General features: G+C 41.3%; 1 protein-coding gene across 1 annotated transcript; it reads right to left on the minus strand.

Moving 5' to 3' along the window:
• Window positions 1-1,053: 1,053 nt before the first annotated feature.
• CMTM6 (CKLF like MARVEL transmembrane domain containing 6) lies at window positions 1,054-23,474 on the minus strand. The gene is made up of 4 exons (XM_036267189.1): window positions 23,254-23,474; window positions 9,789-9,965; window positions 6,016-6,114; window positions 1,054-2,493 (listed from the first exon to the last, which is right to left on the minus strand). The coding sequence occupies exons 1-4, from the start codon at window positions 23,389-23,391 to the stop codon at window positions 2,356-2,358; spliced, it is 552 nt and encodes a 183-aa protein (XP_036123082.1). The 5' UTR covers window positions 23,392-23,474; the 3' UTR covers window positions 1,054-2,355.
• Between the last annotated feature and the right edge of the window lie 1,944 nt (window positions 23,475-25,418).

Raw genomic sequence — 25,418 nt, forward strand, 5'->3', positions numbered from 1 at the left:
CTAGATGATATTTAAAATGGCAATGGTACAGCCCTAGCCAGTTTGGCTCAGCAGTTAGAGCGTCGGCCTGTGGACCAAAGAGTCACGGGTTCAACTCCAGTCAAGGGCCTGTACCTCAGTTGCAGTTTGTCCCTGGCCCTGGTCAGATCCATGCAGGAGGCAATCAATCGGTGTGTCTCTCTCACATCAGTGTTTCTCTCTCTCTATCTCTACCTACCACCTTATCTGAAAATAAATGGAAAAATACCCTCAGATGAGGATTAAAAAATAAAAATAAAAAAATAAAATGGCAATGGTCCAGTAGTTTGATGTAAAATTCCAGAACTTCCCTACCATTAGCTGGTTATTTTTGAACCAGTCTTTATTCTTCAACCCAAGACCCAGGCCGTTTCTCCTCTCCTAGATGGCACGCCCAGTAACAGCATCCACGGCTGGTTTCATTATCTCCCAAGCGGGCCATGGTGACATCACCACTAGCACTAGCATCCAGATTCTGATACAAAGAGACAAGGCCCTGAGTCACTAAGACAGAGCAGAAGCTGTGTCTGGCCATAAGGACCACTTTTTGAGAACCACGTTAGCCACATTATGCAGCTGAAACCTACCTACAATGCACAAAAGGCAGGTGAGAAGTTAAAAAAAAAAAGAATTGGGCCATTGAACTGTCTCACTGGAAACATGATTCCACTTTTTCAGATAGAACAGCTAGCACGCCTAGCCCAGGAGACCTCCACCAAGTCCTGAAGGACCTGACACGTGGGTTCATCACTTTCACACCAAGTCTTCAGTCAAAAATCTAGGAGGACAATTCTGTGAATCACAGCCTACCAACAATAAGCAATTCTTCCAAATTATCAGAACCGGTTCTTAAGAATGGTCTGACTACTCCCTTACACCATCAACAGTATTACCTGGGCAGGATCCTCTGGATCAGTGGTTCTCAACCTTCCTAATGCCGCGACCCTTTAATACAGTTCCTCAAGCTGGATGTGGGCGTATCTGCACGTGGGCGGACCCGCCTGGAGACGGACAGAGGAGCTGTCTCGGTCCTCAGACCATCGGAAATACGTGTTTTCCGATGGTCTTAGGCGACCCCAGTGAAAGGGTCGTTCGACCCCCAAAGGGGTTGTGACCCACAGGTTGAGAACTGCTACTCTAGATACTCACTTTCTTAAGATGGTCTCCTCCAAAGAGAAACTAGAGCAATGCCTCTCTGCGAACAAAAACCTTAAGGATCCCGCTAACAATCTGTGCAATTAAAAGCGCCCAAGGTCCTGGACCATCGAAAGACAACTGCCAACAGGAAGGAGTCAGAGCCAGAGGTGCCCTGCTGCCTGCGGGTGACAGTGTATGGACCATCCTGGAAGGAGACAGAAGAGTGAGCATCTCATAGATGTGAAATCAAAGGCTGGACTGGCTCCAAAGAAAACGCCAAAGAGGACCTGCAGAGCTGTATCCATTTCAGTAGAAATAACCGTGCGCCAATGAGAGAACCAACCATTTTCTCACGCACAGTATGAACTCACCTCTTCGGACATTTGGTAAGTGGTCGAAGCCTGCTCTTACAATTTTACTGTATTGCACAAAAAGTATATCATCATTATCTTTGGTCCTTAGGCATGATATCAGTTTCTTCCATTTTTCTATGTGTCCCATACATTTTTTTTTACTTGATATCAACAACAACCAAAGTGCACAATAAATACTGGGTTGCTCATGTTGCTTTTATACACATAAAATACCAGCATCTCCCATACATTTTCTATTAGACTATGAAAGAGTTAATAGCAATTATCTTAAAAGGTTACAATATAATTTTAAGGCTAAGGGAGATACAATAAAGCCTGGATATTATATTTTGAGGGAAAAACCGAGACTAACATTTAAAATTTTGAATTTAAAAATTTAAATATACATTAAATTTTATCTAATCATCAAAAACCAACTCATAGCTAAGCAAATTAATTTAAAAATGAAACAATGTCTAAATGGATTAACTTTATCACACTGTTTATACATAAAGAATAATTTGAAAGCTAAACCTAGTAACAATGACAGAATCATTTATCATCACTTAAGCTGTGATTGAAAGAAACTCCTGCCTTCCCCTTCAAAAACCTTAAAAATAAAAACTTCATTGATACAAGTTTCAAATGTTATAAAAAACAAAAAAAAACAAAAAACCCTGGCCTAACTCGTGGTGACTGACATACTGTCCAATATTGATAAAACTGCCTTAAAGCCCCTCCCCTTCAAAAGAAGTGGTTTAGCAATTACACAGATAGTACAAGCACTTCTGCCCGGGCGCAGTATCACGCAGTCGCTACCTTATGTAGCCCCTGCTCCCTGGAGTCTTTAAGCATTAAGCGGTTCGGTGAGGGCCTCTGCCCTATTGGTAGTCTCAGGTTTTCTCAGCTGGGACTCCTGTTTCTTTTCATAGACCATAATGCCAAAGTCAAGCAGGAACATACTACTTGCTAGAAACCCAAACACCTGAGGAGAAAAACAGGGCACAGGTTATACGAGGAATTTTAGAATATAATCTCACATTTCCTACTTGGCTTTGAGAGTGGTTCATACAAGCAAGATGATTCACCAATTATATCTTAAGTTCAGTGGTAAAGAAATGTTTAAGGTCACTAAAAGATGGTAAAAAGTTAGAAAAAAAAAAATTCCAGAATAATGGCTATTAGTCAAAGTCTCACAAATAACAAATGCCTTCTCTCATAAGTGCACATTTGTGTGTAAGGTGCCAATCTATGAAACTAAGGTTAATAGATGCAAAACAAAATCCTATAAAATGACCCAGAGACATAGAAGTAGGGTTCAGATTGACAAACTTCTGAGGAGGGGTGGGGAGAGAGGGAAGAGATAAACCAAAGAACTTATACATATAAGCATAACCAATGGACATAGACAACAATGCTTGAGGAGGGGGGGGTAGGAGGAGGGTGTCAACAGGGGAAAAAGGAGAAACATCTGTAACAAAATTTAATTAATTAAATTGAAAAAAATCCTATAAAATGATACAAACACAGGATTATTAGTAAAGGTTAGATTGGCCCACAGATGAGATAAGGGACATATGGGAACCTGAGCCTAGGTGAAAATGAAAAAAGTTATTAATATCAAAAACAGAAAGTCTATTTTGAAGATACCTTTAGGTTAAATTATCTAAAAAAAATGTTTTCCAGTTAATTGTCACACTCTAATGACACTACAACATGACGCCACTATTTACTTCCTCTTCCTTAAATCACTTCCTCATCAGTGTACTCTTCTAACATCTGATCAACATTCTGAGAATTCGGTCAAGAGACAGAACACCTGGTTCAAATTTAGATTCTTCACTAGCAAAACCATTAAGGAAATGGGGGCACAAAGGCTCTATAGAAAGAGAAAACTGATGTAGGTAATAGCTCAAGTCCCTTCCAGCTCTAACACCCCGTCTCCATGGTTTGCACATTTTGTTGCATCTGTTGCAGTCTCTCTACCCTTCACGCCCAACCTCTCCACCCTAAAGAATATGCATCCTGCCTCATTTCACTGTAAAGCAAACTGAGCTCCAAATTAATTAATTCACCTTGGTGTCCCCAACACATCTGACCTAAATTTATTATCAATCCCACCCCTCAAAGCCCAAGTCTCTTCTCCTCTAATGGCACTGACTCCCTTAACAGACTGGCTTAGTACTTTAAAGGTAGACCAGATGTCCCCTTGTCTGTGCTGCCATCTCTTACCACCTCAGTGAGCTTGTCTATGTAGAGCCCTCTGTACCACATAATCCGGACAGTTAATCTTCCAGCTCCTTTGTTCACATACTTCACACACATATTTTTTTTTCTTTTAATGTTTTACAGAATTTTTCATAATTTAAATAGCTGCAAAAGGTCATTTCTGGCACATTATAAATAATGAATTTTTAAACTACCAGTCATTCTCACCCTGGCCTGTTTGGCTCAGCGGTTAGAGCATCGGCCTGCGGTCCAGAAAGACCCGGGTTCAGTTCCTGCTAAGGGCACGTACCTCAGTTGCAGTTTGTCCCCGGCCCTGGCTGGTCGTGCGGGAGGCAGCCACTTGATGTGTCCCTTTCACATCGATGTTTCTCTCTCTCTCTCTTCTCCTTTCTCCCTCCCACTCTATCTGAACAAAAAATGGAAAAAATGTCCTCGGGTTAGGATAAAAAATAAAAATAAATAAAAAATAAACTACCAGTCACTCTTAATCCAACGAGATCTAAATACTGTAACAATCTAACACACCATCTAATTTAAAATACATAATTAAGCTCTTTTTTTAATAGCTGGGAACTTTATGCCATGCTTCCCCCCCCTACACCCAACTTTTCCTCAACTTCCATGTCACTTCCTCCACAAGATTTGATAGTAATACATTTCCACACTCGAAAATATTTTCCCGACCACCCTATCATATTCCTCGGCCACAAAAATATGTGTATAAACTGAAACTAACCATAAGGCTCTATTAAAGCTTTTGGTTTTCTCTTCAATTGGTTCATGTATCCATGGATAAATAAGATTTATTGCTAGAATGAGTCACAGTCAAATGAATTTTACTTCTGTTGTTTTTACACAGGTAAGTGCTACGAAACTGTGAACAGATACATGTAATAGCCATGCAATTCTTGAACTCTTTTTAAGTTTTTCTATCATAAAAATGCCCGGCTGGTGTGGCTCAGTAGTTGAGTGTGACCCATACACAGAGGTCCCTGGTTTGATTCCCAGTCAGGGCACATGCCCAGGTTGTGGGCCCAATCCCCAGTGGGGGGCATGCAGGAGGCAGCCAATCAATGTTCTCTCTCATCAGTGTTTCTCTCTCTCTCTCTCTCCCTCACCCTTCCTCTCTCTCTAAAGTCAATAAAGAAAAAAATATTTAAAAAAAATAGTTTCAATGATGTATTAGCTGACTACTCAAGTACAACTTCAGTTTTGTCGTGAACAAAGTATTCATCAGAAACCAGCTGATGCTAAGGGGATCGGATGCCCAGCTCTTAGTTGTTAACATTCAGAACACTGGTACCAATTCAGGTCTATGATCCTTGATTTGCAAGTCTGAGATCCAGAAAAGCTCAATATTTGCATGATTTGCATGGCTCAGGATCGACACGAGGTAGAACTATTTATAATCTTTACCTATCCCTGTTAGAGCATTCATATGCTTCAGAAATAGCAATATGCTGGATTACATGGATGCTGCCCGTGCCCTCTGAAGGCATTGCGTAATCAAGTTTACATGCAGCACTGCCTTTCTAAAATCCACAATATTCTGAATTCTACAAAAAAAAAAAACAAAAAAAAAACACCTGCCTTCCCCAGACCAAGGATTTCAGATAAAAACGTTTACTTATCTCTTTTATTAGGCTCAACTTTTGGATCATTTCTCTTGTGTAGTCTCTACACCTAGAACAGCACCTGGCGTGTAGATGGGTTTTTGTTGAACCGAAAAGTAGAGAAGTATAAGATAATAAAGCCTATTCTACCACTTTCATTAGCAATAACACATTCATTTGTGGAGTAAATGGGTTTTGTTAACAAACCCCAAATTCTAAAGACAGGTTCTAGGTTTTTCAGGTTATTGTATTTAAAGCTATCATTATTTGTTTGTAGGTTTCCTGTTCAAAATTATGATAAAAAATAAGTTAAGCCCTGGCCGGTTTGGCTCAGCGGTTAGAGCGTCGGCCTGCGGTCCTGAGAGACCCGGGTTCGGTTCCCGCTAAGGGCATGTACCTCGGTTGCAGTTTGTCCCCGGCCCTGGTCGGTTGTGCGGGTGGCAGCCACGCGATGTGTCCCTTTCACATCGATGTTTCTCTCTCTCTCTCTCTCCCTCCCACTCTACCTGAACAAAAAATGGAAAAATGACCTCGGGTGAGGATTAAGAAAAAAAAATAAGTTAAGACAAAACTATTCACCAATAGTATAATTTGTCAAGTGCTTTCCAGATTCCGTATTTCTAATGAAACAAAAAGAAGCAAAGATAAAAATACCAGGTACTTACAGTTGCAGCAATTTCAGCTGAGGTGTAGTCATGTGTGGAAACGAAAATGATGGACGCCAACAGAAATGCAGATCCTATCCCCAAAGTAATATAAAAATCCTATACATATATAAAACACATAAGGAATACAGCATGGTTAGGTTGATGGAAACAAATTGTTTTCATTTTTAAAAAACTTAGGGGCTTATTTTTTTCCTTCACACAACCCAAATGTATGTACTCTGACCTCTAACTTTTCAATAAGCCTGGCATTCAATAAAGTCCCTGTAAAGGAACACCATCCACACTTTGGACAGGGCATATTCAGAGAATACATTACAAAATAAGCTTTTCATAAAACTTCCCCAAAAGGTGGTGTATGTGTGTGTGTGGATGGGGGTGTGTGTGTGTATTTCTCTAGGACACATTAAAATTATCAAAGCCAAAGGATTTATTAAATCCTATCTTACGTCCAGGAAAAAAAACAAAACTCATTTTCCTTTCCTTTCATTGTATTCTGTGCTAAGACAACTTCTCTGAGAGGACTTCGGTGCTTTGAAAGCACTTTGGAAAAGAGAGAATCAAAAGAACCACCCATCAGCCCTGGCTGCTTTTGCTCAATGGTTAGAGCATCAGCTCGTAGACCAGAGAGTCCTGGGTTCGGTTCCCTCTAAGGGCATATACCTCAGTTGCAGTTTAGGGCCGTGTGGGTGGCAACCAGTCGATGTGTCTCTCTCACATCAATGTTTCTCTCTCTCTTCCCCCTCTCTCTTTCCTGCTCTGAAGATAAATGCAAAAATGTCCTCGAGAGAGGATTAAATAAGTAAAAGAGGTGTTTTTCTGCAGTACTTTGTTTTTTCTATTCCCTTGAATATTATTTCAAATTTGCTACATACATATATAAAACTCTACTCACTAATATTTGGATTACATTCAAGGAGGTATTTAAATAAAAGTCACTTTGAGACAGATTAAGGTGCTATTCAATAAACATAAGTTCTAGAGCCAGACTGAGTTCAAATCCCGACTATATTGCTTTGAATTAGTAACTTAACATCAGTGTGCCTTTGTCTCTTCATGTGCAAATGGAAATAATAACAGTATCTTCTATTTAAGATGATTCTAAAGATTAGTGTCAATCCATGGAAAATGTTTAGATCAGTGCCAGGCACACAGTAAATGTCCCATAAATGTTGCCTATTGTTATTCTTGATAGAATCTGACCCATAATGGAATAGAAAGAATTCTTTCTTGTAAAAGATTATCCTTTTACTTCAGACATCACTACTATACACTCAAAATATTTTCTCTAAAACAGAAAACTTCCCTTACATGAAAATGTTTAAATTTTAAGTACATTAATATGCACGCAGTAAAAGTGATTTTTAAACCATTTAAACAAACATGAAATCCTTATGTGGTTAGGTAAAAAGTAGAATATGTATATATGCTATGATTAGAACTATTTTAAATTTTTTATATTACCTATTAATAGAAACAAAAGACCTAAAAGAAATATAGTAAAGAATTTACAAAAGCTGTTTTAAGATAAAATAATTGAATTATTTTATTGCCCAGTATCTTTAAATCACTCTTTACTTGAAAATGACTTTTCAAATCAAGTTTGATATAATAAATGTTTTACATTTTGTTTAGTTTAGACTATTACACTAAATGAAAATATTATACTATTATTTCTTGTCAAAAAGATTAATGTTCTTAAATACAACTGATACAGAACTATAGTAGGACCTAACATTTCTAAAGATATTCTTATGGATAATGATACTGATTTGCTGTTGAGAAATAAGAAATGAAAAAGATGTTTTTAATCTTTAATGTTTAAAATATAGATTTATATAAACAACAAATCAATCAGCTCAGATATTAGTGAACTTCTCCCTTGTCCAAATCTTATCTATAAAAAAGAAGCCTTCTCAAAGATCACACATATCATTAACAAAAAGTCCCAGGTATTCTCTGTATCCTTTAATATGTATGTAATAAAATGAATGTGTGCTGTTATCATTGTTATACAGTGATTCCTATGGTGATATCTGCCATGACAACTTCTAAAGTTGCAAGGACTGCCCTGGCTGGGTAGCTCAGCTGGTTAGAGCATCGTCCTGATACACCAAGGTTGTGGGTTCGATCCCCAGTCAAGGCACATATAAGAATCAACCAATGAATGCATAAATAAGTGAAACAACAAATCGATGTTTCTCTCTCTCTCTCTCTCTCTCTCTCCCCCTTCCTCTCTCTTTCTCAAAAAAAAAAAAAAAAATCAATTAATAAAGTCACATTAATAAAAAAGTTGTTAGGGCCGTGATTCTAGTATGATTCTGCTTAGGCCACATGATAGAGTACAGAGAGTGAGAACTTTAATGGGGTCAAATCTCAGTCTATTTCTACCCTAGCTTTGTAGCTTCGGAAAAGTTACTGAGCCACCCTGAACCTGTTTCCTCAGCAGCAAAATGGAGCACTAAGGTGTGAGGACTCTAAACCACAGGACACACTGACAGCAGCTGTTGTCAGGTAAGATGACAAAACAATCACATATTGGCCATCCCAAGAACTTAAAAAAAAATTAAACATAAAGTAATTCTTTTAAAAGAAGATAATAGATTCCTACGGCACAAAATATGAGGTACAAAAAGGCATACAGAAAAAAGCGAATATCTTAGGTGTATAATCAACACACAACCCAATGCTTGCTTCTCATTAATTTAAACAAAAACATAATCTTACTGCTTTGTATTTACCCTACTATCTCTTATTCTTAATAGTTAAAAATGTATTCTAGCCCTGGCCGGTTTGGCTCAGCGGTTAGAGCATCAGCCTGCGGTCCAGAGAGACCCGGGTTCGGTTCCGCTAAGGGCATGTACCTCGGTTGCAGTTTGTCCTCGGCCCTGGTTGGGTCATGCGGGTGGCAGCCACTCGATGTGTCCCTTTCATGTCGATGTTTCTCTCTCTGTCTCTCTCTCCCTCTCTCTCTAACTGAACAAAACAAAACAAAAAAATGTCCTCAGGTGAGGATTAAAAAAAAAAAAGTATTCTAATTTTTATCATTTCCCTCAGAAATCTGAATTCTTTCATGTCAACCCTGACGTGTACAATTAATTCTTCACAAAGTACTACTGATAATTCAAATGCTATTGTAGAAGTAAATTACTCAATTCTTTCTTTTTTAAATGCAGTACCTATAAAAATAAGGTCATCTGTCATCTCACAAAAATCCTTATACTACACTCAAATAAAAACACAGGGTCAGCAGACCAAGTCTTTAGAAAGTTATGCATCTCTAGTAAATGCCTTAATTCACTTACAAACTTTTTTTCTTAATAAAATAAAAACAAAACAGGCAGAATCACATGCTGGTTTATTTATAAGCTCCAGATAAACAGCACATTAGTTCATTACTCTATCTCTAGTGTCTAGTATAATGCCTGGCATATAACAGATACACAATGAATAATTGTTGAACCAATGAGCGACAATCTGAAATGTGAGAAATCAAAAGTGACAAACTCTTCATTTTTAAAAATATCTAATGTGACTTAGATTAAACCACCAGCGACTATAAACTATGGGTAGTGCTGGTCACTTTCATTCTAATTTCACTTTCTCCTTCCAGCATCCCATTTGCAGGGAAAACGGAGTTGCTTAAAGGCAGAATTGGAACAACTCTTCTCATGTTACTGAGTTTTGAAAGCATTACTACTTTTAATAATAAAACTATACAAGATTCCAAAATAGCTATGTTCTTAATATCGGGATTCTATTTTCATGCTTACCGATAACTTGACTTTTACAGCATCAACTCGGTCATAAATGGGCGTGCAGTACACTAGCAGCATAAGGAGACAAAGAAGAAAGGCACTGCAGCTTATAAATTCAAAAAAGTAAAGTCCTCCACACAAAGTGCATTGCGATACAACTTCTTCACAGATAAAGGCCAGCAGAGACAGCAACTACAAAAGAAACACATTTTACTTCAGTGTTTTACAGAGACACCCACAGTATTCAGAAAGCACCATCTGTCCACTCAAATATTTATAAAGTGGAGACCATGGCAAACAAGCGGATCTACACAGAACTTACAGTCTGGTTGCTTTGAAGGAAAGATAGTTACAAAAATAATTAATCAACGACCATGGGCTCTAGAATAGGGGAAAGAGCCCTGGCCGGTTTGGCTCAGCGGTTAGAGCATCCGCCTGCGGTCCTGAGAGACCCGGGTTCGGTTTCCGCTAAGGGCACGTACCTCGGTTGCAGTTTGTCCCCAGCCCTGGTTGGTCATGCGGGTGGCAGCCACTCGATGTGTCCCTTTCACATCGATGTTTCCCTCTCTCTCTCTTCCTCTCTCTCCTTCTCACTCTATCTGTACAAAAAATGCAAAAATGTCCTCGGATGAGGATTAAAAAGAAAAAAAAAAATAGAATAGGGGAAAGACAGGATGTTGTTATAAAAGCACACAGAAGAGCCACTGAACTTGGGCGGGCAGTCAGAAAGGCTTCCCGAGGAGAAGCTGAGACCTGAAGGGCAGCACACACAGACTCGGGGGAGAGCTGGCCCCTCCTGCCCCGTGCACACACACATGTCCCACCACCCGCAACTGGACTGTGAAAGTGAGTCGAGTCATCATGTCGAAAGTGTCCAGTTTGAAGGAAGGGGACAGCAGCCCGCCCCCCCAAAAAAACGATTAAATGAGACAAGAAGTAAGCAGAGGCCAGATCTATATGTCCTCTTTAATTAGTGTACTTGGACGGGTTTTAAAGCAAAGGCTAACAGCCTGGCAGAGGGTGTACTGGTCTAAACCAGTATGGGAATAACACAAGTCAACTGACGGCAGGAGTTAAGAGTGAAGAGTGCTCCAGAGGGCTGCTTGGCCATGGCTGCCCGTGATCGCCGGGGGGGCGGGGGGCAGAATGATTTTTTGCACTGAATGAAGCATGGTTAACTCTGGTGGACTCTGCAACTCAATTCATTGAAAGTGGGCTTTAACAGTGTTGTATATGAAGTATGAACATATTGATGCTTCACTGCAGAAAGAATAGTTGTTTTTCTTTTTAAGAGGCAAGGGGGTTGGGAAGAGAATGCATTCAGTTTTAACTATGCTGTGTATGAGGTCTGAGGAAGAGTTAGTGGAGATGTCTAGGAGGAAAATGGATATGGAGGCCTCGGGCTCAGGAGAGGTCTGGGGTGGAGGGAAAGATGTGGGAGTTAGCTCTGGCTGGGTAGCTCAGTTGGTTAGAGCATGTCCCGATACACCAAGGTTGAGGGTTCCATCCCTGGTCAGGGCACATACAAGCATCAACCAATGGCCCGGCTGGCATGGTTCAATTGGTTGAGCACTGTCCCATGCACCAAAAGGTCACTGGTTTGATTCCAGGTCAGGGCACATGCCCGGGTTGCAGGCTCGAATCCCAGTAGGAAGGATGCAGGAGGCAACCAATAGATGATATTTCAATCACTTTCTCCCTCTCCCTTCCTCTCTCTCTAAAATCAATAAAAACATATTAATAATAAGAAGAAAAAAGAACCAACCAATGAATGCATAAATAAGTGGAACAAATCAATGTTTCCTTCTCTCTCTCAAATTAAAAAAAAAAAAAAAAAAAAAAAAGATGTGGGAGTCAGCCAGTGAGATTACGCAGAATGAGAACGCTGTAGAACTCCAAGCCTTAGGGATATGCAGAGGGGAAGACACCAGCAAAGGACAATTAGGAGCATACTAAGGGGTAGTATGCCAAGAAAAACGCATTTCTACTTAGAGAAAGGAATCCAGAGTGCTGAATGCTACTTAGGAGTCAGGTAAGAACAAAACTGAAACCCATTAAGCTGAGCTGCAAGAAGTTTGTTGATGACATCAGCAAGACAACTTCAGGGCAGTCATACAGGAAGCTTAGATTACAGTACTGCATATGGGGAAGCAAGGGGAAGTAGGTGGAATAGAGACAGCAGAGGCAAAAAATGTGGTTTGAAGAGTGGTCAGATAGGGTAGTAGATGAAAATAAAGGAAGGGAATTTCAAGATGGGAGAGAACTGGGCGTGTTTAAATGCTTAAGCAGAAACCAGTAAGACTGGTGTGTCTAAAGACAGGAAGGAAAGCAACTTTCTAAAGGTAGGATTAAGAGCTCAGGTTTGGGGTTAACTCCTCTCTAGAAATTAGAAAGAAGAAAGTGAAGCGAGCTCTGGCCGCTTTGGCTCAGTGGTTGGAGCGTTGGCCTACGGACCAGAGAGTTCAGGGTTCAGTTCCCGCTAGGGGCACGTACAAAAAAAGAAAGTGAAGCGAGTTTCATGTAGGCAGTTTGTGTGGCTTTTGTGGAAGTTGAGGGACTTTCCTCCTGAGTGTTAAAACCATCAAAATAACTGGTGACCCAAGTACATGCCCATTGGGAAATGCCATCTCACCCAAGTCAGGACTGTAGAAGCAACCAGATATATTAAGGACAACAAGATTGCTACCAAAATCAACAGATATATTTCATACTATATAACAAAAAGTTCATCCTACAAAACATTTCCATACAAAAGTGGGCAATGATACAACCACTCTAGAAAACAGGTTAGCAGTTTCTTTTTTTTTTTATCCTCACCTGAGGACATTTTTTTTTTTTTTTTTTTTTGATATTTCGTTCAGATAGAGTGGGAGGGAGAGAGAAAGAGAGAGAAAAAAACATCGACGTGAAAGAGACACATCGAGTGGTTGCCACCCACACGACCCAACCAGGGCCGGGGACAAACCACAACCAAGGTACGTGCCCTTAGCGGGAACCAAACCTGGGTCTCTCCAGACCACAGGCCGATGCTCCAACTGCTGAGCCAAACCAGTCAGGGCAGGTTAGCAGTTTCTTAAAAAAACTAAGCATGCAATTGCCATGAACCTAGCAACTGTATTTCTGCATTTTGCATCCAAGAGAAGTGAAAATATATGTTCACATAAAAATCGGTACGTGAATGTTCATAACAAGTTTATTCATAATGGCCCCAAACTGGAAACAATTCATACGTCCTTCAATGGTTAAGCAAACTGGTAGGTACATCCATACCATGGAATACTACTAAACAGTAAAAAGGAATAAGCTTGATGTATGCAACAACCTCAATGAATCTCCAGAGAATTATACACAGGGAAAAAAAATCCAACCTCAAAAGGTAATAGACTGCATGATTCTGCTTATATAGCATTCTTCCAAAAACAAAGATTATAGAGACGGAGAACAAATCAGTGGTGCCCAAGGAAGAGGGGAGCAGCGTGGCGAAAGCGGAGGCATGAGAGAATCCTGTGGTGATGGGACAGTTCTGTGTCTGGATTACAGGAAGCTACACATGTGATAAACTGTATAGGAGTAACACACACACATGTACACACACGCGTGCATACAGGACCTCTCTGAACATGTTTTTTGCAAGTTCCTGTCAATCTATAACTACTTCAAAATAAAAAGTTTTTTTATTTTTTTATTTATTTTATTTTATTTTATTTTTTTTATCTTCACCCGAGGACATTTTTCCATTTTTTGTTCAGGTAGAGTGGGAGGGAGAGAGAGAGAGAAACATCGACGTGAAAGGGACACATCGAGTGGCCGCCACCCGCACAACCGACCAGGGCCGGGGACAAACTGCAACCGAGGTACATGCCCTTAGCGGGAACCGAACCCGGGTCTCTCAGGACCGCAGGCCGACGCTCTAACCGCTGAGCCAAACCGGCCAGGGCTAAAAAGTTTTTTTAAAAAGTCAAATCTAAATTGGTATCTAGTGTCTAAGGGATTTTCCCCCTTCCACTGAACAATACAAAATTCATATCCCCACAACTGAAAAGAATCTATATAAGGACGAAAATAGATCCTACTGCTATGATTTCCTGTGAGTGAAGCATAAAACCCATCCAGCATACTGGGAATACAGGCATTCCCAATCACTGAACCACAGAATATAAAGGACATACCAAGACAAATCCCAGAAGGTCATTGTGTGAAGGTACTTCCTTAGTCTCCTGTAATTGTAGTTACAGGACGAGTCTTTATGTAACTAGAGTATAATTAAATACCATCTAATGTTCCATTTGCCTTATTCTTGCCTCTATGCTACCACTATCTTAGAAGTTTTAGGAGTTTCTCTATGAGAAGTTTATAATGCACACCTCAGTTGTATAAAAGTCAACTAACTATGAGAAGTTATCAGCCTAAAACTCAAATTGGGGTTTGAGAATAGTTCAAGCAGCCCTGGCCAGTTTGGCTCAGTGGTTAGAGCACTGGCCCGCAGACCAGAGAGAATAGTTGAAGCATTCTTATTATAATAATCAGATTATCAGGAACACTCTTCTGTGTAGGCTATATAACCAAATAATCTTACCTGTAGTATAAATACAGACTGCTTATCCAGTCTCAGTAAAAAAGGGCAGAATCCAGCTTGGCCAGAAGCAATCAATGTCAAGTCATTATAAGTCCTGTCCCAAAGATATTACCAGGAATCATTCTCACTAACCATAAACCTCTCTGAGTAAGAGGAGGGTTCTGCATGGGCATCCTAAGAGACTGAAGGGGTACAATATCAAGTTTGGGCATTTACTAGTTTTGATTCCCAGTTAAAGGCCAAGAAATTAAACCAATGGACATAGACAACAAAGCTTGGGGGTGGGGCACAGGAATCGGGAGGAGGGTCTGGGGGGGAAAAAAGAGAAATATCTGTAACAAAAATAAATAAATGAATTTTTTTTAAAAAAGCCCAAGAAATTAGCACTACATGCTATATTCTGTATGAAATTTTCTCCTGACTCCCCCATCTCATGTTAATAAGCTTCCTCTGTAATCTCCCACAGCACTATATGGTCTGTAGTACAAAATAAAGTGATCATTTCACAATATGTACAAATAATAAATCATTACGTTGTACGCCTGAAACTAATATAATGTTACATTTCAAATACACCTCAATAAAACAATAAAAAATAAAGCATATTTGCCCAGCCAGTGTGGCTCAGTGGCTGAGCGTCGACCCATGCACCAAGAAGTCTTGGGTTCAATTTCCAGTCAGGGCACATGCCCAGCTTGTGGGCCCAATCCCCAATGAAGGGCATGCTGGAGGTGGCCAATCGATGTTCTCTCTCATTGATGTCTCTATCTCTTTCCCTCTAAAATCAATAAAGAACAATTATTTTTTAAAAATAGTGTATTTGAGCCCTGGCTAGTTTGGCTCAGCGGTTAGAGTGTCGGCCTGCAGTCCAGAGAGACCCGGGTTCGGTTCCCGCTAGGGGCACGTGCCTCAGTTGCGGTTTGTCCTCAGCCCTGGTTGGGTCGTGTGGGTGGCAGCCACTCGATGTGTCCCTTTTACGTCGATGTTTCTCTCTCTCTCTCTCCCCCTCCCACTCTATCTGAACAAAATATCAAAAGGTTTCCTCGGGTGAGGATAAAAAAAAACATATAAAAAAAAAGAGTGTATTTGAGTATTATGTATGCAGCACTACAATATGCATAGGAACATGTAATGACAAAGCAATAAGACCAATGTACAAGAGACAATAAGAATACAATATATTTTATACCTCAGAATCACGCGTTCATTACATCTAAGTTCAGGAAACCTCAGGAAAATGTTCAGACCCACCGGGACTAAGAGTAGCCGGAGCAGGATGGGTGGAAAAGCAACACTCAGACCAGAGCCAAGAGACACACAGGATCCGGACAGGTAGGGGCCATTCCAGGAGGGGGACAAACAAGAACTTGCACGGTAAGCCCCAAAGGGATCATAAGGCAACTGACCTAACAGGATGGGGAGTGACGAGAAAAAAGGTTAAGGTGTTGGGTGTGGCTATGTGAAGCTCATGCCAGGGAGTATGGACTTCTGGATGAAGACAACAGGGACTGCCTACCTGGTTCAGCTGGAGAGAAGACAAAAGGAACAGAGGCCTGGGTGGGGCCTGAAGGAATATCATGGTCCCAGCATCAGAGGGAAAGCAAGGAATACCAGACAAGCAAGTCACAGGATGTTTTACACTTCTTAGGAAAACTCCTTTGAAAAGCAAGTCATTACACTCCGAAGTGTTAAATGATGGTGCGGAGTGTGAGAGTGTGAAGGGTGTAGTGTGGCTTATTTTATTTTAATCATATTTTTAGTTGATAGTTCTTGGTAAGCAACTTTTTTTTAAATTAAAAAAAATAAAAGATAGCCCTGGTCGGTTTGGCTCAGCAGTTGGGAGCATCGGCCTGCGGACCAGAGAGTCCAGGGTTCGGTTCCCGCTAGGGGCACGTACCAAAAAAAATAATAATAAAATAAAAAAATAAAGAGAAAAATGTGAAAGTTAAGGAAAGGAAGAATTTCAAGAAATGGGTAGTCACCAACACTAAACACCAAAGTAGTTAAGGAGAGAAAAAAGAGATAAGGTCACTGAAATAGATAAGGAAATAATGGTGAATGCAACCCATAAGTTAAAAGGCTAAATTATTGCCTGGCCGGTGTGGCTCAGTGGTTGAGCATTGACCCATGCACCAAAAGGTCGCTGGTTCAATTCCCAGTCAGGGCACACGCCCAAGTTGTGGGTCGGATCCCCAGTGGGGGGCATGCAGGAGGTGGCCAATTGATGTTCTATCTCATCAATGTTTCTCTCTCTCTCTCTCCCTCTCCTTTCCTCTCTTTCTAAAATCAATAAAGAAAAAATTTTTTTAAATAAATTAAAGGCTGAATTATTACCTGGTGAACAGTTTTGCTCTCAATAGCATGAAGACAGCATACGAAGTATTGCTTACTAAATATGAAGCTAACCAACTAACAACAGGACACCAATGCAGCTCCTAAAGACATAAAATTTTACCCAAATATATTTAAAGGAATTATCAAGCTTTTGGATTGGGAGGGCCTTTGGGGAACATATAAGTCTCCACCCTCATGCTTACAAATGATGGCATAAATCTCTAACAGGTTAAGTCCCAAGTTAGCCAGGTCTAGAGGAGAACCCAGGTCTCCTGACGGCCACTTTGTACTTGTTCCCCCCACAAAACACCATTTATTAAGTTCATTTTACGACTATGTACATTTGCGTAGGTTTTCCCTGTAAACTTGGGGTTTTAAGGTTACAACTATAGTTTTGTGCATTTCCCCTTTTGCTGTTTAAACACACATCAAAACTAATTTGCTAGGCTCAACACATCTGGGAAATCTTGGTGACTAAAAGATGGTCTCACAGTCTAGTGATTTAAACCTTCAGAAAATTACCACCCCATGCCTCTCTCCATTTCAATTTCACTACCTTTTCTGAAACTTCAAGTCTTTTTTAAAGTCACTGTATTAAATGCTAATTCTCCATCATTTGTCTTTAACAGTCTATTATGAAAAAATTTCTTATAAAAAGAACTTTTTAATGTTTGCCATCAATTATAAAACTCCATCTACAAAATTATATTAATTTGTGAATTAATAAATTTGTAGTCATATATAAGGTTCAGGTAAACAAATCTGCCAGCCTGAAGTTAGGTTAGGCTTCTCTTGCCTTCCTTAGGCAAACATTTACTGTCACAAAGGTTCAAAGATAAAGGTATGGCTCAGTAGTTGAGCTTCATCCCAGGGACTGAGAGAGAGAGTGGGCTGATCCCCAGTAAGGGGTGTGCAGGAAGCAGCCAATTGATGTTCTCTCTCTCTCCCTCTCCCTTCCTCTCTCTAAAATCAATAAAGAAAAAAGATTTTTTTAAAAAAAGATAAAATTTTCCCTGGCCTGTTTGGCTCAGCGGTTGAAGCGTTGGCCCGTGGTCCAGAGAGACCCGGGTTCGGTTCCCGCTAGGGGCATGTACCTCGGTTGCAGTTTGTCCCCGACCCTGGTTGGGTCGTGAGGGTGGCAGCCACTCGATGTGTCCCTTTCATGTCGATGTTTCTCTCTCTCTCTCTCTCTCTTCCTCTCTCTCCCTTCCACTCTATCTGAACAAAAAAATGGAAAAATGTCCTCGGGTGAGGATAAAAAAAAAAAAGAAAATTTGCTGACAGTTTAGATCTTCCTCCAGGTACAAATAGAGCATTTTAATTTAGTACATATCAATTTTCACATTTATATGATGAAAAGAGCACCAATATAAGATAAATTGCTTCTAAGTGATTTGTTTCTTGGCACTTATAGAGTAACATTATTTACAATTTAATCAATTTAAATCACTGGTGAATTCCAAATCAAACTGCTTATTTATATACATATATAAGCATAACCAGATGAACACAGACAATAGTGTGGCAAAGGTGTGGGGTGGGGCAGGGGCTGGGCTGGAGAATAGGGGACATCTGTAATACTGTCAAAAATAAAATAAAAAAGAGTCATTATAATCCTAGTACTGTGCAGCCTTCAGGACATTCAACTGGTACCATAAACACAATGTCAGCTCGTTGCAGAGAGAATATTACACATATTCAGATTACTGCACCAGCTTACTAGCCAGGAATTATGTTGCCAAATGCCAATTCACCCATTAAAACAAAAGCAAACTCCCTCTGGAAGAGGGCATGCAGCGGTTCTCAACCTGTGGGTCGTGACCCCTTTGGGGGTCAAATGACCCTTTCACAGGGGTCACCCAGGACATAACAATAGAAAAATTACTGTTATGAAGTAGCAACGAAAATAATTTTCCTGTTGAGGGTCACTACAACATGAGGAACTGTATTAAAGGGTCGCGGCATTAGGAAGGTTGAGAACCACTCCATAGAAGGATAAATGATGATGGAAAAAAATAAAATTAAAACAAAAACAAAAAGAATCTCCTTCAAAAGCAGCAATAACAAAAAACCCTCACAAAATAAAATGCATGGGCATAAGGACCAATCTAAGGATAGAATAAACCTAATAAACTGAATGCATAAATTTAGGACTGCAATGACACCTTACACTGAATTCCTAGCTGAACCTTTATGTCCTCTTCAGCTCTGAAAGGATAGATGGTAGTTAGAGGATGCTCATGCTTTGAAGAAGCCTTTGACTAAATTAAGGTCATCCCTGAATGGTAGACACAGCTATACAACTCCAACTCAATAGTTACATACAGCCCTGGCCGGTTTTGCTCAGCGGTTAGAGCGCCGGCCTGCAGACCAAAGAGTCATGGGTTCGATTCTGGTCAAGGGCACATACCTCCGTTGCAGTTTGGCCCATCCTGGGTGGGCTCGTGCAGGAGGCAACCAATCAATGTGTCTCTCTCACGTTGATGTTTCTCTTTCTCTCTCTCTCTCACCCTCCCACTCTATCTGAAAATAAATGAAAAAAATGAGGATTAAAAAAAAAAGTTAAGCCCTGGCCGATTTGGCTCAGCAGTTAGAGCGTCGGTCTGCGGTCCAGAGAGCCCCCAGATTCGGTTCCCGCTAAGGGCATGTACCTCGGTTGCAGTTTGTCCCCGGCCCTGGTTGGGTTGTGCAGGTGGCAACCACTCAATGTGTCCCTTTCACATCGATGTTTCTCTCTCTCTCTGTTCCTCTCTCTCCCTCCCACTCTACCTGAACGAAAAATGGAAAAATGTCCTCAGGTAAGGATTTTAAAAAAAATAAAAAGTTAAGACAACTACAATTAAAAAAAATTTATTTTTAAAGAGTTACATACATATAACTCAAGAGTTAGTTATACGCTTCTATCTCTAATCTCCCCTTCTGTGTTGCAGGCTCCACTCTCTTTGGCATTCATTCAGTTCTGCACCAGCATGCCCCACAGAGCCTCAGAGATTTTGTAAAAATCTTGAAGAGTGGAAAGAATCTCAGAGGAAATCCAATCCAACCTCCTAGGGCTCTAATCTAAGAATTTCCTAAGTAAACAGTCTCTGGCTTTGAAGTTTTAGAGCAAGGTTCCTTTCTCTTTGGGGTCTTTGAGAATCTGATAAGATGTATGGGTTCAGAATCACATACCTAAACACAGAAATGCACTACGTTTTGAATAAAATGTCTCAGGGCTTGCATGTCCCTTGGTAAAGTACCCCCCCCCCCCGATTATGAGTTTCTCCATTACAGTGTTTCCTTCCTAGAGCTCTAAAAGTCTATTTAATTTTAAAAATCAAGTCATCCAGGGGGATTGTAGGAGGCTTGTCAATGGGGGGAAAAGGAGAAACATCAGTAACAAAAATAAATTAATAAAAAAAATTAAAGAGGAAAAAAAAAAAAAAATTAAGTCATCTGCCCGGCCAGTGTGGCTCAGTGGTTGAGTGTCGACCCATGCACCAAGAGGTCACCAGCTCAATTCCCGGTCAGGGCACATGCTCTGATTGTGGGCCCAATCCCCAGTGGGGGGCATGCAGGAGGTGGCCAATCAATGTTCTCTCTTACCAATGTTTCTATCCCTTTCCTTCTCCCTTCCTTTCTCTTTCTAAAAAAATTAAAGAAAAATTATCTTAAAAAAATTAAGTCATCTGCCCTGGCCCGTCTGGCTCAGCAGTTGGAGTGTCAGCCTGCCAACCACAGAGTCCCAGGTTCCTGCTAGGGGCACGTACCAAAAATTAAAAAAAAAATTAAGTCATCTGCCCTGGCCGGTCTGGCTCTGCAGTTAGAGTGTCGGCCCTCAGACCAATGAGTCATAGGTTCGATTCCAGTCAAGGGCACATACCTCAGCTGTAGTTCGTCCCTGTCCCTGGTTGGGTCATGTGACACAGAGGTAACCAGTAGATGTGGTCTATCACATTGATGTTTCTCTCTGTCTCTCTCTCTCCCCCTCCTTCCCTCTCTATCTGATGATAAATAGAAAAATATCCTCCGGTAAGGAATAAAATTTAAAAAAATTGAGTCATCTAGCCCTGGTTGGTTTGGCTCAGCGGTTAGAGCGTTGGTCTGTAGAACAATGAGTCACGAGTTCGATTTCAGTCAAGGGCATGTATCTTGGTTGCCATTTGTCCCCAGCCCTGGTCAGGCTCTTGCTGGAGGCAACCAGTTGATGTTTATTTCTTCCTCCCGCCCACTCTATCTGAAGATAAACAGAAAAATATCCTTGGGTGAGGATTCAAAAAATAAATAAAGTCATCTAAAGTAAAACAACCTGTTGCCCCAGACTGGATGACAGTTTTTATTTACTTGGGACTTTCTGGGTAACTCCTGTAATATACTGTTGGAAAAAGATAAGACACTATTAAAACAAACAAAGCAGGCCCTGGCCAGTTTGGCTAAGCAGTTGGAGCTCTGCGGACCAGAGTCTGGGGTTTGGTTCCCGCTAGGGGCACGTACCAAAAACAACAACAACAACAACAACAACAACATTATTACAAGTTCCCCATAAACAAATAGATTTCAAAAGAGATATTAGTTTTTATTCTTTCCCTCTTTCTCCTTATGGATGATGGAAAACAAGCAGGAATAGTCTAACAACCTTGCAAGGCAAATTCATCTTACCCTCTTCTGTAAGTCCAAGTTAAGTTTACCACTAAAATTTCTAGTTGTACTCTATGCTGAAGATACACAACTATAGTTTATTAAAATAAGTTAATGAAAAATTTTACTTTAGCTTTGCTACTGATTAAGAAAAAATAAAGGCAACTGAAAACAAATTTAATGGGCAACAGACAAATATTGTTGATGTAAGCAATGCTTCAGATTAATATTAATTTTTTTCTGTTCTAAAGAATTATATTCAAGTAGAAACATTTTAACTCTACTGCAGAGAAACAGCTGAAATCTAAAAGTCATGTGAGAGCTGACAAGAGGAAGAGCAGAAGGAAGGAATTCTGGGTAGGAGGAATGAATAGCTGATGCAAGGAAACAGGGAACCCAGCAGCTTGGTAAGAACCTAAAGGTTGGCCCTGTGGGACTACAAAAAGGAGGCTAGAGACAGAAACAGACCTTCTTGGAATCCAAAGGCCATATTGTGCCCTGGCCGGTTTGGCTCAGCGGTTAGAGCGTCGGCCTGCGGTCCAGATAGACCCAGGTTCGGTTCCCACTAAGGGCACGTATCTCGGTTGCAGTTTGTCCCCGGCCCTGGTTGGGTCGTGCAGGTAGCAGCCACTCGATGTGTCCCTTTCACATCGATGTCCCTCTCTCTCTCTCTCTCTCTCTCTCTCTCTCTCTCTCTCCCTCCCTCCCTCCCTCCCTCCTACTCTGTCTGAACAAAAAATGGAAAAATGTCCTCGGATGAGGATAAAAAAAAAAAAAAGGCCATATTGTCACTTGCCTCCAAGTGATTTCCCAATTATTCCCAGATATGATTTTTGGTGGCTTAAAAGCAGTGCCAGTTTCCTTGCTGTTCTCTGTTTATTCAATAGAAGTAGGTCATCTGAGTTCTAAGAATATAAGCTCTGGTTATCTGAGTTCTAAGAATTTAAGTTCTTCCCAAAGAATCTAATTGGCTATTTTTACTTGGGATGGTTTAAATAAACAAACCAACCCATAAACATTATAAGCAGTCTGATTTTGCATCTTGCAGAAAATGTTGGTTAAAACAGAATATAGGAGTCAATGTTTGTAAACTGAATTAAAATTCAAATCTCAAAGATGTTTTGATATTTTCACTAACAGGTTTAAGGTACCTTCACTGCCTACAGTAAACTGAAGTTCAACGAAATTGAAAATACCATGCCCTAGTTCTGCTAACCTACACCCAAACACAACAAGCTGTCCTTCTTCGAGACCCGGAGGAGGGTGTCTGGGGGCGGGGAGGAGGAGAAACAGCTGTAACAAAAATAAATTAATAAAAATGGCAACAACAAAGAAGCTGTCCTTTTGACTTTTTCCTTCGTACACACATGTTGCCCATTCAGAAACAGTTCTTTGCTAATCAAAATAAAACTTTTGGGCGACCATTTATTGAACACACACATCTTAATGACAGTGCGCAGTCTCGGACTTTGTCCACCAAATTAAACTGACCCACGGGCTCGCACCAGGAAAACCGCAAGAACCAGATGAAGATAAACAAAAAGCACTTGGCAGTCTACAGACAGGCACTTTGGGAAACAATGCAGAGTAACAGCAGCTGGGAGAGAAGACGAAGGTGGCTGCAGAGGAGACGATGAAATACGTCTAGTGGCTCGCTTGGGTCTGCTCCCAAGCATTTCCTGGGCCCGCCTAACTTGCTCGGTGGCCCTCAATCTCCATCGGGGACCCAGCCGCAAGAAGACCCGGAGACGAGGGGCCGCCCGGCGGGAGGGGTCGGGGGCCCCAAGGAAACCTCCCCACCCCAAGCGGACAGGGAAGGAACTGGGGGTGTGGACACGGCCTGAACAACCACGTCGGGGAGAGGTGGCTCGGCAGCCTCCCCAGCCCACAGGCCGATGGCCCAAGGAAGGCGCACCTCCCCCGCCGGCTGGCCCGCCGCGGCCACGGACTCACCAGCTGCAAGCCTTTGATCACGCGCCGAGGCAACTTGAGCCGGCCCGGGGTGAAGCAGGCGGCGAGGCCGCTCCGGGCGCCCCTGGCAGGGCCCGAGTTCTCCTCGGTGGTGGGTCTGTACACGGCTCCGTTCTCCATCGCCCAGGGCCGGGGAACACAGCACCGCAGAGGCAGCAGCGCGGACTTCACCGACTCCCGAAGTCTGTGGGCTGGGCCGTCACTTCCTGGGCCTCTGCCTGGATATCCGGCCGGCTCCGCCCTGCCCCGCCTCCTCTCTGGCCCCGCCCCTGGCCCCGCCCCCTGCCCGCCTAAGTCTCACCCACCGCCTCACCAGCCTTGTATAGAAATGAGCATCCGGGGATTCCCTGATCTGGGGATTCCCGGGTCCGGTGGCATGGTCCCCATAGGCAGAGGTTGCCCGCTTGAACCCTGTGCAAAAATCAACCAATGAATGTGTAAATAAGTGGAGCAACAAATCAATGTTTCTTTCTCTCTTCTGTCTCTCTTTCTCCCTCTTTCTCTCTCTAAAGTCAATCAAAAAATAAATATTCAAATTTAAGGATCTGGGAGAGAGACTTTCATAGGAACAGGATGTACACAGGTCCTGAGAACCAAATGAGCTTGGTTCATTCTGAAACCAAACACTGGTGTAACTAGGACTAAGCAAGAGAGAAGGACAGGAGATGAAATTGGAGATGTGGGCAGAGGCCAGATAATGTAGGGGCTCTGCAAGGCCAGAGAAGAAATGGGATCTCATTTTAAGTGAAATGGGTGGTCTGGAAGAACTTTGAGGCTTGCTACCTTCTGCATCTCTTAATTTATTTTAGGTTTACTTATCAACATTATTTAGTTTATTTGTCTCCTGTTCATCTGCTACAGTCACATATGTTAATTTTGTGTGAACTTATGGAAACTCATCAAAGGACATCATTATATTTTAGCAATGGAAGTTAATTGCACTACATGTCAGGCACACATATTTTCTCCACAATAATGTAATGTAGGTACTTTCATTACTTCCACTTTACGGATGAAAAAACTGAGGCCAAGAGGCTGAGGATCATATCCCAGGTCAAACAGCCAGGGGCAGTGGAAATGCAGGCCTCTGCAGTTTCATTAGGAATCTTGCTACTCACCGCTAAGCCAGCAAACCTCAGCTTCTAACCCATCTCTCCATGGATTTCAAAATCCATGGAAGAGGGGAGGGTAACTGCTGCCACCGGCTTCCATGTTTATCTTTTCTCTCAAACCCCCCTTTCTTCTTCCAGAAACAAAACAAAAGCTCTCATTCAAATTAATAGAGACAAGCAGATATTATTTGTGGGGGCTGTCTACAGTCAGCCAAAACGATCCTTCTGTCTTTTATTAATTGCATTCTAAATGTGCAGCTGAAGCCAAGCAGCCACCCATTCTGCCCAGTGACATTAGGCCACTGTGTTTTCACCAGGGCTACAAGGATTCGCTGTCCTGTTGTTCTTCAAGTCACCACCACTCCAAATGAGACATTACTGATATCTGAAATTTACTTTGAAATTCATCCAAAAAGTAAGATGGGTTGATGAATAGAGAGATGGATAAAAGGAAAGACTCATGGTAAAGCAACTTTTCTGTGTGTTTGAACATTTTCAAAATAAAATATTGAGGGAAAGTAATAAAGAATAAAGACACTTTGAGACAGTAGAGAAGATGAACAAAATTTCGCTCAACACTCTTGGTTTGTTGAAGGTACACTTGGGCAATTCTTTAGGAGTCTCTGTTTTTGTTTGAAGTTAGATGAGGATAAGAATTTAGCCTGTGACTCACAAACTTCAGGGTGCATAAGAATTATCCTGGAGTTTAACTAAAAAATAAAGATTCTTAGAAATCCAGCTCCAAAGAGTCTGAATTTGGGTAGGGCTCGGGAATACACTTTTGTAACAAGCTCTCCAGATGATACTGATGAGAAGTCCATTCATATGGAGGAACACTGTATTATAATGTGATGGGAATGAAAGCCAGTATTAGGTAGGAGACAGTAGGTGAGCCATAGCTTCCTTTGCCTTGATTGATTTGGGACTACCCAAAATGTAGACACGAATATCCCTCCCAGTTAAAAAAACAAAAGTATGTGTCACTTACGTTTTCTTAATAAATTAAAAGACCAGCCCTGGCCGATTTGGCTCATG

This window comes from Molossus molossus, unplaced genomic scaffold, assembly GCF_014108415.1.
Source record: "Molossus molossus isolate mMolMol1 unplaced genomic scaffold, mMolMol1.p scaffold_m16_p_18, whole genome shotgun sequence".
Classification (NCBI taxonomy): Eukaryota; Metazoa; Chordata; class Mammalia; order Chiroptera; family Molossidae; genus Molossus; species Molossus molossus.